Source organism: Sciurus carolinensis, chromosome 12 (genome assembly GCF_902686445.1).
Source record: "Sciurus carolinensis chromosome 12, mSciCar1.2, whole genome shotgun sequence".
NCBI lineage: Eukaryota > Metazoa > Chordata > Mammalia > Rodentia > Sciuridae > Sciurus > Sciurus carolinensis.
In genome coordinates this window covers 76,512,465-76,527,652 of record NC_062224.1, presented here as the reverse complement: position 1 = coordinate 76,527,652, position 15,188 = coordinate 76,512,465, and the positions used below count along the sequence as shown (strand labels likewise).

Genomic DNA, 15,188 nt, shown 5'->3' with positions numbered 1-15,188 from the left:
CATGGTGACAGATGTCCATTCAGATTCCAGTTTTATGGGGAGTTTTTGTTTGTTGGTATGGGGTTTTTTGTTTGTTTGTTTGTTTGTGCTTAACCACTGAGCCATATCCCCAACCCTTTTTAATATTATATTAGAGACAGGCTCTTGCTAAGTTGCTTAGGGCCTCACTAAGTTGCTGAGGCTGGGTTTGAACTCGAAATCCTCCTGCCTCAGCCTCTCAAGTCACTGGGATTACAGGTGTGTACCAGTGCCCGGGGCAGATTCCAGTTTCGATACGTTTTGAGCTGTGTGATCTTTGTTTAACTGCTTAACTTCTCTGAGCCTGCACTCTCCTTTCTAAAATTAGGATGAAAAGGTGATTCAAGGTTTGAAGAGACATTGTATATACAAAACCTCATATAATTTTTAAAAGCTATATTCTCGGTTTTTGTCGTTCTTCTTCCCTTTTTGTTTTCTTAAGATATATTACTTTTAGTATTTTAAAAGAGGTATATTTTTGCTCTACAGTTATCTTTATGACGACAATATGATACCTGTTTTCTCTTTTGTAACTGACTTATTGGTTCCCTAGAATGAGAATACTGAAATAGAAAGTAGTCTCTACTTTTCCTGCTTCCTTCTTCCTTAGCATCTAATGTAAAGTAACACCTTTTTACTATCACAGTAAATTCTAATGACGATTTGAATATTCTTCTACTTTCTGTAAAATCTTCATCCAGTCCCCAGCTCCATATTTTAGATATTTGTATAATACCTACACGGTCAGGACATTTTAATTAATTGCATACTATTCTATTATTTTTGTTCCTACCATTCATTAGTTCTACAGGTAATATATTTAAATGTTTGCTGTCAGTCCTTATATCAAAGTATCTCTAGTCACTGTTGGGATAATTTAGAGCTTATTCCTCAGAAGAGCTCATGAAAACATTACTTCCTGTGTTCTTATATGTTTGTCTATATCCTTTATTTTTAAAGATCAATTTGACTTGACATAAAATTCATGGTTCAGCTTCTCTACCGAGTACCTCAACTATGTTATTCCATTATCTCCTGTTTTCACTTTGATTTTCTTTCCCTTGTATCTACACTTAGACTTTTTGCCTAAATGCCCAAAGGATACTTTTCTTTTAATGGCCTGTTGCTTTATCGGGGCATATACATCACTGTTGGTTTTTCTGGGTCAGTTTCCCCATTTGGTTATGTTCTTTCACTATAAAAATTTGCTTATGTTTCCAAAGTATTTTTCTTCCTTAATAGTTCTTTATCTCTCTTTTTGCTTAACTTGCTTTTCTTCTTTGGGTGTGCCTGCTATTCATAGTGTTGGCTCTTTTTTGCCTCTGTGATCTCTTATTTTCTCTTAAAATCTTGTTTTTAATCTCTTCATTCTTTTGGGTGATTTTAGGTTTTCTTCTGTCTCATCCTCTTTCTTCCTTTATTCCCTGACTCTAGTAACAAGGCAGTCTGAGAGAGTGAATATTTAGTTTCTGCAGAGCTAGGTAAAGGGAATAGAATGGGTGTTAGGTTAGTTAACCAGCAGTGCTTTACCACAGACAAGAATTGTAAGAGGGAAGGGTCTCTCTTAAAGAAAATAAATATGGTGCATTTTTAAATAACAAACAATAGGATAGATCATCAGTAACTCAGCTACTTTCAACATAGTCCCTGGCAGATACAGAGGATCTTTGCTTAATATGTGGGTGCAAGGCATTACCTCAGATTAAATTGTTGATTTTTTTTTATTTTGCAAGGACTTATATTTTTAATGGCCATTATATTTTCTTCTATTATTAAAGACAAGAGAAATAAAATTACATTCTATTCAGGACACTTTAGGCAGTAGTTTGCTTGATTACTTATTTACTTATTCTGTTTATTTAATTATTCTTCCACATACAATGGAAGTAGACTCTAGAATTAGTGAAAGCTGATAATTTTAATATTTATCAGCACATTAAAGCTTATATAATTAGAAAATGTGAAGTGGTAAATTATTTTTAATAGAACTGTATGCCAGATCATCTGAAATTTTGTGCCATAATTGGAATAAAATTAGTGATACTATATTTCATATTACAAAGATTTTAAAAACATGACATTCTCATTAGCTGACATTACTTTTTTTTTAATCACATGGAGCAGGATGGTCTGAAAAAGATTCCTTAATTAGTCTGAATTTTTAAAAATAAAGGCAGTTTTTCCATTAGAATATTTTTATATACTCATGGAAATTAACAGTGGAAATTCAGCCAAATAAACAATATGCTTTCCACTTTTCACTGGTATAATCTGAGCTTTTATTTAAATTCCCTGAAATGAGTAGTTCTGAACATTTTAGGAGGTGGTAAATTACTTTCAAAATAGGATTTCTAAAAAATGGGTTCTCACCCAGGACACGTCCCACAGGGACCCACAAGACATTTTCATTCATCCATGGTTCCTTGGATAAAAGACTGCTCTAGATACATATGTTTATAATTTAAAAATCTTCCTAATTATTAATATTTGGTATATAATTTTTAAATTTGGCTATTAAGGACATCAGAAACTACTAAACACTGTCACCTGATTTATAGGATTTGTCATACTGTGGCTACATACATATTTAATCATCTTAAGATTTCTTACAGAATATTTGAAAAGCTACTCTGGTAATGAGATTATAGAGAGTTATCACACAGAAGAAATTCGTTCAATGAATGTTTCCTCCCCTGTTATAAATGTGCTTTGAATCAAATGGCTTGTATTTTTATGTTTTGCTTATCAGATCCTTAACATGAGAAATTATTTTGATATGGTAGAAAATAAACACTAAGTTGTTAATGAAGAAGAGTAATCACAAGTAATCCCAAAACCTTCCAGACTTTTGTTTCCTTAACCCTTTTTGTGAATTTTCTAAAAATGCTAATTCACAAGTTTTTCTCTTCCTGCTTCCTTTCACATGTAATGGAAATATCAATGAGCAATTGAATAAAGGGAGACAGAAGAAAAGGATAAAAGACCTTTTCAGTACCAGGAATGGGTTATATATTTTAACTTACCAAGTGTAGTTTTACGTGGTAATTGTTAACGTATAACAGCTTAAAGTTATATTCTCTTTTCTTTCCTGTTGCTGTTTTCTGTTTATTGACAAAGAATAATATAGTAAATTTCTGTTTATATCCTTTTAGGTAATTAGGAGGTTACTAGCTTGGAATACACATACCAATATTGTATAATGTTTTCTTTTTCTTTTATTAATTACTTCAGTGGCACAGATAATTAAGATTTAATTAATAAAGCCAGGCATGGTGGCATGTGCTGCTCAGTTACTTAAGCAGTTGAGGTAGGAGCCCTTAAGCCATGAGTTTGAGACCAGCCTGGCAATGTAGCAAGACTCCATCTTTTAAAAAAATAAGAACATATACCTTTTTAGGAATAACCTGTATTTTAGAGAATATAAGGATCTTCTCTGTGGTCTCTATAATTAGAAATTTAAACTAGTAACATGCATATTTTATAGTGTACACTTTTACATTCAAATAACTCTTGGCCAGATAGTGTATTTTAAATATTTGCATGTGTTAAGAATGTAAAATGATAGGGATCATAGCCTCTGTCACTACCATTATTGACATAGAAATAAAAAGAAGTGTCTTCTCTCCTTATGGAAGGTTGAGAAAATTTTGTATTACTTTGACATTTTAAATTACAAACACTTATTATTATCTTTTTAATTCTTTTTTGTTTTTGTTATTTTTAGATATACATGACAGTAGAGTTTATTTTTGACGTACAATAACTTCCCGTTCTTGTGGTTGTACATGATGTGAAGTTACACTGGTCGTGAATTCACATACGAACACAAGACAGTCTACTGTCTTTTCCATTCCCATTCCCCCTCCCTCTCTTCATAGTTCTTTTGTTTGTTTGTTGTTTGAGACAGCATCTTGCTGTGTTGCCCTGGTTGATCTTGAACTCATGGACTCATCCCGCACCTCAGCCTTCCAAGTAGCTGGGACTGTAGGTGTGGGCACCACACCCGGCATCTTTTTAGTCCTACAGATAAAAGAACAGAGGGGGAAAAAACCAAGCCTGACCAGACTTAAACTGTTCAATGTTCATGCAGTATCTGTTCTGTTTTCATAAGGATTATAGGGAGAAAAATAGACCCTTAGAGAACTAAGGTTTTGCTGGTGTTTACCGTGTGCCAGGTAGCACTCTAGGCATTTCATGTGTCTCATATGGTTCTGTATGTGTTAATCCTTATCCGAATTCTCTTATATATTAAATCAGTTTTCAAAACCCCTTTAATAGAAGTTGGAAGTTCCTCTTAATAGAAGTTGGAAAGCATGTGATCACTATACCCCTTAAAAAGAAGTCTTATCCTCTTAGGGCCAAACATTTTCAGTTTCCTTAGCTTTTTGTGTAAGTCTTACAGATATTAAATCATCTGTACTGTTTTCTGTTGTACCTTCTATAAAATCTTTTTAGTGGTAAAGACCAGAATTTTATATTTTATTTTGACTACCTTAGAAAAGACATGGTCAGAACTCGGTAGCATAGGAACATTATCCTCCGTTCCCTATGCTTTTTTATTCTTCATCTTTAGGGTATATTTTGGTGTGCAAAAGTAGGAACAGCCATACCTTGAACATATATATATATACTTATATATATATTATACATAATACATATAATACATGTGTGTAATATACATATAATATTAGTGAACTAAAGCCATTGCTGAAGTGTCTGTTATTGTTCGCAACCCCATTTCTTAGATTCTTTGAGCATGTAGAAGAATATAGAGAAACTTTACACAGAAACACAATCTCTATGATTGTGATTTCCATTAATATTTATTAATCATCTGCTTTGTGCCAGGCATTCTAAACATTGGGGGTAAAGTACCGAACTAAGCAAAGGTCTTTACATTCTAGTGGAAAAGAATTACATATCTTACAATGTAGACCTTTGTAATAATAATAATCAAATAAATACATCCTATATCAGGATATGATTAAGTACAAGAAAAAATCAGGATTAAGGGGTATGTAGAGAGTGTTTCTGGGGGCAGGGTTCATTTTTACAAAAGAAAAATCTTGTGCCACTTTGAGGATTTTTCAGCTCTGTAGATCACTAGTGTTTTCCTGCTTCTATCTGGAATAATTATGCATCATGTATATAGATAAAATTGCCGTCATTTCTTTAGTGAAGCTAAGTTGGTTGCATAACAGTACTTTCCATCTAATCTTGATGGGTCATTTGATGTTCACTGCGTCAAGTAAATGATGTAGATGAAAACTGTTTTAAAAATTATGTGTGGTATTTGTGAATGACAACTTTCAACTATATATATAAATACACACACACACACACACACACACACACACACAGAATGTATATTTTAGAGAATTTAGTTTGACTTAGAGCTTGATGGCAGGCAGGTCTCCCAAAGGACACGCTGTTACTCTTAAAACTGTTAAATCTTAACACCCTGTATTTCTGATGTAGATCTGAAGAGTAGATAGCGTGTGCCCGTTTGGCTAACTGTCGCCACTTTCCACAGATTCTTAACTTCCACTGAACTAGGGATCTGCATAAGGATACTGAGTCTGGGATTCTGTACCACCAACCTACACCCTGCACATCTTCAAGACATGTACCTTCTTTTCCATTATGTACCTCCACTTTCTTCTTGGCTTGTCCAGAATCCAGCTGAATGCAGGGCTCAATTTGTACATCTCCCTCAAATCTTGTCCTGCTGACCTCATTCCACAGTGTAACAGCCCTTTGCCCGATGTCTTCTGCACTCATAGTCTGTGCCACATAATTAATAAATACAATTTGTATACCTTTTATATATTTTTAGTATTTATTTAAATACTAAATATTTAGTGAGAGAAGGGAGGAAAGGGGGAAAAAAGATCACTATGTTAAATCCACAGACCATACAGCATTCACCATAGAGCAGATTTTTACTACGGAGATCGATAATACTCTAAGACTAACAACAGTCTTGTGATCTAAGTATATATTATTTTGTTTGATGCCTCTTTGCCCATCTGTGCAAAGGAAGCGATGCTTACGTGGTCTAATATTACCTATTTTTTTATTTATTGTGCATTAATGATAAAACAAGAAAAAGAGGTTGATGCCAATGTTTACTTATGGATAATTTTCAAACAACAATATAGTTAGTTTTGCTTTGGGTACAAACATACCAAAAAATGTTCAAACCTACACATGGAGTTGGTCTCCCGTGGGCTGCCGTGCAGTTTTGTTGACCGCACCACTCATTCAGTGCCTGTTTTCATGTCCAGAACTGTGCTATGGACCATGTGAACAGATGTGAGGCACTGCACAGCTCCCGAGAGTGTGTTCACTAACCAGGGAAGCAAGACAGAATTTATTGGCTTAGGAGATCAAACTGCAAAATGTTTTTTAAAAACTGTACTTTTTTTTTTTCCTTTTCCCGGTGCCAGGGATTAAACCTTGGGCCTTGCACATGCTAGGCAAGTGCTCTACACTGAGCTACATATGTAGCCCTAAAAATTCTTATTTTCTAATTTCATAATATCAGAAATCTCTCTACTAAGTTGGTAAGGGAGGTGTGTTTTTTGTATGAAGTACGATAACTTGGTGTAGAATTTTCTAGCATCATCTTAGCTTTTATTTGACTTTCTCTCATAGTTGGTGTATGAATTCTTCTTGAGATTTTTGGAGAGTCCTGATTTCCAGCCTAGCATTGCAAAACGATACATTGATCAGAAATTTGTACAACAGGTAAGGAACTCTTATGTCCTAAATTTTTTATATTCATCTCAGCAGTGATTAATTTATAATTAAAATAGTCTTCCAAAACTTAAAATGGTTTATTTTAATTTGACATCATTTAATATTCTTGTCAGACAATTAGGATAAAAATGAAGAAGTGTTAAGAATATAAAAGTGTTTTTATCAAGGGTGAGTTTCTAATGAAGTCAATCAAATCATCCTCTCCAGTCCTGAATTATCAGTTATTTTATAAAGACCAGAGATGCTAGCCTTTCTGCAGTATCTACTGAGAAAATTTGGTATGACCACAAAGGGTCCAACTTTTGTTTTAGATTTTTAAGTCTTTGTACTTGAACTTGGTGTATATTTTAAGCATTGTGACTTTGAACTGAGGCTCCTTTCCATCAACAAGTGTCAGTTCTCTTTCCCCTTACCACCTTAGGCATCCTAGCCACCCGGTTCCTAAACCACAGATAAAATGGGATCATGAGGCAGTATCTTCTGTCTTTTTATAAATTGGTTATTATATCATTTTTGGAGCTTACATACTCACAATTTCTAGGAGTATGTTCACTTCTTTTTTTATTTTCAAACTCTTTTCAACACTTTAGAAATTGTTGGGGAAAAAAAGTATTCTGACCAGTTGCTGTGGATAAATGAAAAACATTTGTCTGCCTAACCTTTCAAGTACCTCTTCATAAATTGCACAGAAATATTAGATGTGTGTTAACAGTAAAATATACACTCCAATCGTGAGTAAAAATCAGATTAAATCAAGCTGTATTATTTGGGTGATTGCAAATGAAAGCGTATTTTATTTCCTTTTGTAGTTCTCATGGGGGTTATACACATAGACAAACACACACAGCATATTTTTTGATACTACGGTTTGAACCCCTGGGTGCTCTACCACTGAGCTACATCCCCAGCCCTTATTTTCAAGACAGGGTTTCACTAAGTTGCTGAGGCCAGCTTCAAACTTGTGATCTCCCTGCCTCAGTCTCCCAAGTTGCTGGAATTACAGGCATGTATCACTGCACCTGGCTTCATGTGAGATATATTTAAAGAATTCTAGTAATGCCATATTAAATCACATCTCAGATAACAGCAGGTTAAGGGGGGAACCTTATTTAGTGCTTTCTTTGTCTGGATGCTGGATTTTTCTATGAGTTTGAGAGAAGAAAACTGGAAGGGTGGAACCCATTTTCTACCTTCTACCTCAAATGCCTGAATTGTCTGAGATGGTAGATGATTTGGTAGGTAGTAATTTTAAGACTTCGATTTTAGCATTTTATATGATCTGTTTTTTTGTTTTTTTTGTTGTTGGGTTTTTTTTGGGATTTTTTGTTTGTTTGTTTGTTTGTTTTTTGGTACCTGGGATTGAACTCAGGAGCACTCAACCACTAAGCCACATCTGCAGCCCTACTTTGTATTTTATTTAGAGACAGCGTCTCACTGAGTTGCTCAGTGCCTCACTTTTGCTGAGGCTGGCTTTGAGCTTGTGATCCTCCTGCCTCAGCCTCCCAAGCCACTGGGATTACAGGCGTGCACCACCGCACCCGGCAATGATCTGCTTTCACAGATCACTTCCTGAGGTATTCTTAGGGTGCTACTTTAAAAATGTATATATGAGAACTCTTAGCTTTTATATTTTGAAATGATTTGGTAGGTAGTAATTTTAAGACTTAAAAAGGCAGGAGAAAAATTATTAAACTTGGAAAACAGCTGCATAATTATAATTTATGTTCAAGTTAGAATTTCAGAAGAAAGGAGGAAGCTAAGATTGTGCTGAGCACTGTCCTTATTTGCTTTTATATCACGAGCCAGACCACATCCAATTTCACACAGCTAGTTGGAGGCCCAATCAGGATTTGAGCTAAAGTCTCTATGGTGGCACCTTCTCCTAAGGAAAATTTGATCTTATTTTATCAATAAAGATACAGGCTCAGAGGTTATGAATGAGCCTTATAAGCACCTTGATATTAGTATCAGAACCAGGATAATAGGTTTCCAGATTATTAGTTTTGTGTATGTTTCATCATGTGACTATTATATTTCTAAATTACTTGTTTAGATTATAATATTTGAAAATAGATGTATTAAATAGGTTTGAAACTTAGCTAACAACTGTTCTGTTATGTTTTCCTCTTAAAAATCAACTGTATTGAAATATTTGTTCTTGACTTAGACACAATGACCTTAACAATTAAAGGCCCCTTTCATTAATTTGGAAGCATGTCTTTCAAGTAAACCCAACCTCAGAAACTTGAATATGAGTGTTAAATGAGCAGTTTAACTATTTTTAATTAAAATCATTGAAACTGAATTAAGCATATTAACATAATTTTCACATACCATGCTTTTTTTTTTTTTTTTTTTTTTTTTTTTTTTTTGCTGGAGACTCATGCATTGTCTTACTTAACCTAGCCAACAAAGAGTGCAAACTATGAGCAGTTAACTTGTCAGGTATATATAAAAATGGCTTGCTGGGTGTAGTGGTGCACGCCTGTGATCCCAGTGGCTTGGGAGGCTGAGGCAGGAGGATCACAAGTTCAAAGCCAGCCTCAGCAAAAGTGAGACACTGAGCAACTCAGTGAGACCCTGTCTCTAAATAAAATATAAAATGGGGCTGGGGATGTGACTCAGTGGTTGAGTGCCCATGGGTTCAATTCCTGGTATCCATAAGAAAAAAAAAAAAAACTTAAGCCATCACTAGCCTCAAAGTACCCACTTGTGGAGTTGTACATATATGCAATTATATACAATTATAATTAAAGGCACAATGGACTAAAAACTTCTGATGAGGTTGCAAGCTTTGGGTCTAAACTTAGTATAATTATCAGTACCAAAGTTCAGAACATAAAAATCCACATGACACACATATGGTAATGACGTTTTGAAGTTTTTAGATTAAGTTTTTAAAACTTCATTTATTTGATGATGTGTAATCTAAAAGCTTAAGGTGTTAAGCTTAAACACCTCTCAAATTTTAACACTCTAAAAATTATAAGCTATGTTTAATAATCAAGAGAAGGATAGAATGTTAAAAATCAATGGTAATGTAAAGGGATTTTTTTTTTTTTTTTTTTCTTGCAGTGCTGGGGATCAAACCCAGAGCACTGGGCTGGGGTTGTGGCTCAGTGTGGAGTGCTTGTTGTCTGGTGCATGTGAGGCTCCTGTATTGTATCCATCTACAAGTAAAAAAAAAAAAAGCACCCAGAGCACACTACCACTGAGCTATATCCACAGCCCCCCAAAAGTATTACATTGTTTATATTATTTGTTGTGTCATTTTAAAAATGAAATTAATGAAAAGAAATACTCCCTAAGCTTTTCTTTTGCTCTATTTATTTACAAGGATAAAAATCAATCTGATTAGGTAGATTCTTTTAAGAAAAAATTTAAAGATTTCATGGATACTCTTAAAGTCAAAATAAAGTGAAGTTTTAGCTCGATTATTTTTTAAAAGTAATTTCTCAGATTTTTTTTAAAGCTCCTGGAGCTTTTTGATAGTGAAGATCCCAGAGAACGTGACTTCCTGAAGACTGTTCTGCATCGAATTTATGGGAAATTTCTTGGACTAAGAGCTTTCATCAGAAAACAAATTAACAATATTTTCCTCAGGTAAATTATTCATGTATTCCTAAATAGACACCCCCCCCCATCTTGTCTTCATTCAAATCATTTTACATTAATTTTTAACATCTGAAATCTGCAAATATAACTGATAATACTAGGGTCATTTTTAGTTTGTGGATATCATTTGATTGCATCTTTTTAGAAACCACAGTGGAGAGTAATAAATGAGGTTAATTTTTTAATAGACAGTACCAATGTTATTCATATTTACGGTTTATTGAGAGGAGGATTTATCTGTTTCTTTTGAGTTTATTTAATTTTTTTGTATAAGTACTATTTAAACCAATGGCTCTTGAAATTACTTTCTGTTGATTTTTCTGACAATCTACTTAACTATGGGGCCTCTCATTTGACTACTGTTAATCTGTTAAATATTTTGCTTCAAATCAGGACACTTCACATTTAACACCCACATTTCAGGTTTTTTTTTAAGTTAGTTGAAGACCTGGCCAAAGTAGGCCAGCATTCCCATGTTCAGTAGTTGTGGATGAGTGACAACTCCCTCCTCCAGGGAGAGCATCTTCCACGTTTCTCTTGTCATCTAAGTCCACTTCAGTCATGGGCTGCCCTGCTGTATTTGAGTTTATGATCCCCAGCTTCAAAGGAGATCCTAGTATTTTAGGGATAGGCAGCCTGTGTTATCTGAACAAAAGTCTCATTACTATATACCAGTCTTTTTACTTGGATTTTCCTGTGAGAAGGGGTTTTCTATTTTGAAAAGTATTTCTATGAGAAAACCCATCTTTCTTTCTTTCTTTCTTTTTTTTTTTTTTTTTTTTTTGCGGTGCTGGGGATTGAACCCAGGTCCTTATGCATGTGAGGCAAGCACTCTACCAACTGAGCTGTATCCCCAGCCCCCATCTTATATATTAAATAAGATGGAATATTCCAGGTGAAATGATATTTTGTTCTTTCCACATGTCAAGTTTCACAAAGATATATGATTTAGTAGGAAATAGATCTTTTGCTAAGATTGCTATGAATTAACTGATTTGGAGCAAATTAGCTTACGAAGAAAACCCCAAGCATGCCTGTATTTCACACTGTTGCCTGTAGCATGATTTCTTCACCTTCCTGTTTCTTCTGGTTTTCTGAAGTTTATTATATCTACTTTATTTTAAATTCAGGTTTATATATGAAACAGAACATTTCAATGGTGTCGCTGAACTCCTTGAGATATTAGGAAGGTAGGTTAGGTTTTCTTGTTCTTTTTATTCATTAAGTAATTTTGAATGTTCTGTATACTAAATCTTAGTTAGAACTGAAGCATTTATTTCCTATTTTAGTGTTTAAATATAGAGCACAATGCAAGAAGTTGGGGTTCAGTCCTAGCACTACAGGGAAAAGTAGTTGTTTCTCAAAATATTGTGAATATTTGATGAAGTTAAAGGAATTCTTGTTCAGTATTGATAGATCATTCCTTATTCATCTCTTCTTTTTATCATAATCTTCAGTCTCTCAGTTTTAATTTGCATAAACATTTTGCAAAAAACTGCCTTATTCACTACAAAACAGTATTAACCTGAGAATTTAGAACCCTCTATTACTGTTCAGAGAATTAATATTTAGAAAATAAGCATGGAGCGAACTACGACTTAATTTCAGATTATCCAACAAAGTAAAAGAAACTACCCATTTACTTCAGAAAATACTGAAAATTCTAACTATTGTGACACTGACTCTCCTATGGCTTTAGGGAGAAAAATAAAGGCAAAATGCATAAATAAAGTGAAAGTCTTTATAGAAAACAAATTACATACTATGGCATTAGTTGGCAGTCATAATTTTCTTTTGGGATTACTGAATGACAGAAGAACAGAATTCATAGTACTAGTCTTTCTAAAGTAGTTCAAAGATGAATGAATGCACAACACCAGGATTGAAGCAGAGCACTGTTCCTTATGTAATCGTGGATAGTATCACTATTAGAAACAAAATAGTAACTACTGAATCCTCCTCCTGCCTTTTTCTCCCTCCAGTATTATCAATGGCTTTGCATTGCCACTGAAAGCAGAACATAAACAATTTCTAATGAAGGTTCTTATTCCTATGCATACTGCAAAAGGATTATCTTTGTTTCATGCTCAGGTAAGTTTCAAATGAAATGAATTTTGTTTAAAAGACAAATACAAAGGCAGAGAAATATTGAGATGACAATTTTAAGTAGTTTGTAAGTTGCCTACAGCAAATTTTCATTATAGGTTTAAAATATTATATTTGGTTATTAAACAAAACCACTGTACTCTGAAGTACAGATACAGAAAAGTTAATGTCAAGTTTACTTATGTTCTGATCCAGGTCCTGACCTCATTAACTTTGTGATTTGAATAAATCCCACAATTCTTTAGACTATACTCGTAATCATGAAAACTAGAAAGATTTTGGTCTCCTCTATTAATATTTAGAGAATAATACTATGTCAGTATAGGCACATATGTAATACATGCTAAAAAACTAAATCGTTAGCTCTAGACTTATTTCAGTGAACATCATAGTCAGAAATCACTATTTTTAAAAAAGAAATTTTGAACTAGAAATTACTTTCAAGATTAAAAAATTATACATTTTGAGTATATTCATTTTTATATATTGAAATAAACTAGAGTAAAATTTGTCAAAGTATTTTTTTTTTTTGGCTAAATACAAAAAACTTCCATCCCTATATGCTATTTCACTCAATAACATTTATAAACTTTTCTTTACCATCTAGCTAGCATACTGTGTTGTACAGTTCCTGGAGAAAGACACAACTCTGACAGAACCAGTAAGTATTCTATTGTTCATGTTTTTGGTCTGCATTAATAGCATTCCATTTTAACTTTCTGTGTAGTCTCACAGTTATTGAACCGTAGTAATAATGTACCTTAAGCTAAAATCACTTAGGAGGAGGAATGTGAGGTTGATCTGCAAAGAACAGGGCTGGGGGCGGGGGAGACTGCTCATGAGTTATGTGTCTTGAATAATATAAATAAAGATGAATATCAATAGGTAGTAACTGAGATGTGTGATGATAGGATCAAATGACCACAGTGAAATTTTATATGCATATTATCTCTATTGATAATATTTACTTTTAATTTACCTTTCAGAATTAAAACATACCGTGAGGTTTTAAAACTATTCCCTTGAGTTTTTGTTTTACTTTTAGAAATAGGATGTTGCCTATTATTAAAGATAAATCTCAAGATAGGACACTTCCTTGCCTTTAAGATGTAATCTGAGAATAAATGTTGTTTACATTATGAATTTGCATAGCAATTTAGTCCTTGAACTCTATGGCTTATTTGTCCATAAAATGAAAATTAAGGAGAAAAGAAAAAGATAGCTATCATGCAAAAAGAGCTGAGGTAGGGTGAAATAAAAAAGAATAGAAAATATTTTAACCTTGGTAAAATAAGTATTTTTCAGAGAATGCCTTCTAGATATTTTAAATTAATATTTAAACTAAGATAGTTGTTGAAGAAGAGCAAAAGGTTTGAAGGATTATTTTTTAAAGATTTTTTAAAACCTTTTTAGGCGCCCCCTAGGGATGCTTGAAAAAAATACGTACTGATGTCTTCTTTCACTTGAACCTTTTATAAAGGAACAAGAATTTTTCCACTTCCTTTTTTTTTTCTTTTCTCTCTCTTTTTTTCTTTTTTTTTTTTTTTTTTTGAATTTTAGATTCACAATTGTTGCCGAAAACAGTTTTGAAAGATAAATCAGGAGAAATAGGTGCTCAGTATTTTCACATGAAAACATATAACCTCTAAAGGAGATCAACCCTTAATATAAATCCATATTAACTCCTCTTAGAACTGAGAAAAAGAAAATACATATTAAGTCATGGTTCACACCTGGTAAATAGTAAACAAATATAATTTTACTTGTTGATTGGGGTAGATAAGGAGGATAGGTGATTTCTTTTTAAAGAGTAGAAGATCAGAGAGAAAAATGATACCCAGATATTTGGCCTGGGTGAGTTGGGTTAATGGAAATAGGCAAGAGGAAGGTCCATGTCCAGGTTAACAGAGGAAAATATTTTTCAATTCATAAAGATTTTTACATACACAGATTTTGCAATTTCTACCGTGGGCCATTCCAATGCCCAAATTATGACATTACTTGGGTTTGAGCCTCAAAACAGTCCCCAACTTAATGATGGTTCAAGTTGATGATTTTTCATCTTTATGGTGGTTTGAGAACAATCTTCATTCAGAAGAAACCATACTTCAGATTTTGACCCTTCCCCAAGCCAGCCATAAGTGGTATAATACTCTCTCACAATGCTGGGCAGAGGTAGTGAGCCGCAGCTCCCAGTCAGCTACCATCACAAGTCAATAGCCAGTACTCCATGGGGCACCGGGTCACTAAACCATGATATTTCATAGATCAGATGTTTCACAAGTGTTTTTGACAGACTATTTCCAACTTAATGATGGGTTTACTGGGATGCAACACCATCATCATCTGTACTAGTTATCTGGAAACCTGCACTCATATCAAAGCCACCTACAAATTATAAACAGGCTAGGGCTTTTGCTATTTTATTATAAATCTAAAAGTATCTAAATCTTGAAATTATTGTTACTTTCTGAAATGGAAATCACAGTTACTTCCATTTGTAAAGGTAATGTATATTAAATTAGTTTCACACAATACAGAACTAAAGCACAATGTGAAAGTTCCCTGAAATTTTGTCCTTTAGCGATAAGTTGATGAATATAGTTATAGAGATAAAATGGTTATCTCTCCATGTTAATCCACTTCATTTTTTCCACTGTGGCATAAAATGTCATTAATGGGTAACT

At 33.7% G+C, this 15,188-nt stretch overlaps 1 protein-coding gene across 1 annotated transcript in view; it reads left to right on the top strand.

Moving 5' to 3' along the window:
* Window positions 1-15,188, top strand: part of Ppp2r5a (protein phosphatase 2 regulatory subunit B'alpha) — a 62,263-nt gene that overhangs the window by 39,516 nt on the left and 7,559 nt on the right. The window contains exons 4-8 of the mRNA XM_047520316.1: window positions 6,676-6,768; window positions 10,253-10,383; window positions 11,526-11,585; window positions 12,378-12,486; window positions 13,109-13,162. Of these exons, the coding sequence (XP_047376272.1) occupies window positions 6,676-6,768; window positions 10,253-10,383; window positions 11,526-11,585; window positions 12,378-12,486; window positions 13,109-13,162 (447 nt within the window). The remainder of the gene's footprint in view (window positions 1-6,675; window positions 6,769-10,252; window positions 10,384-11,525; window positions 11,586-12,377; window positions 12,487-13,108; window positions 13,163-15,188) is intronic.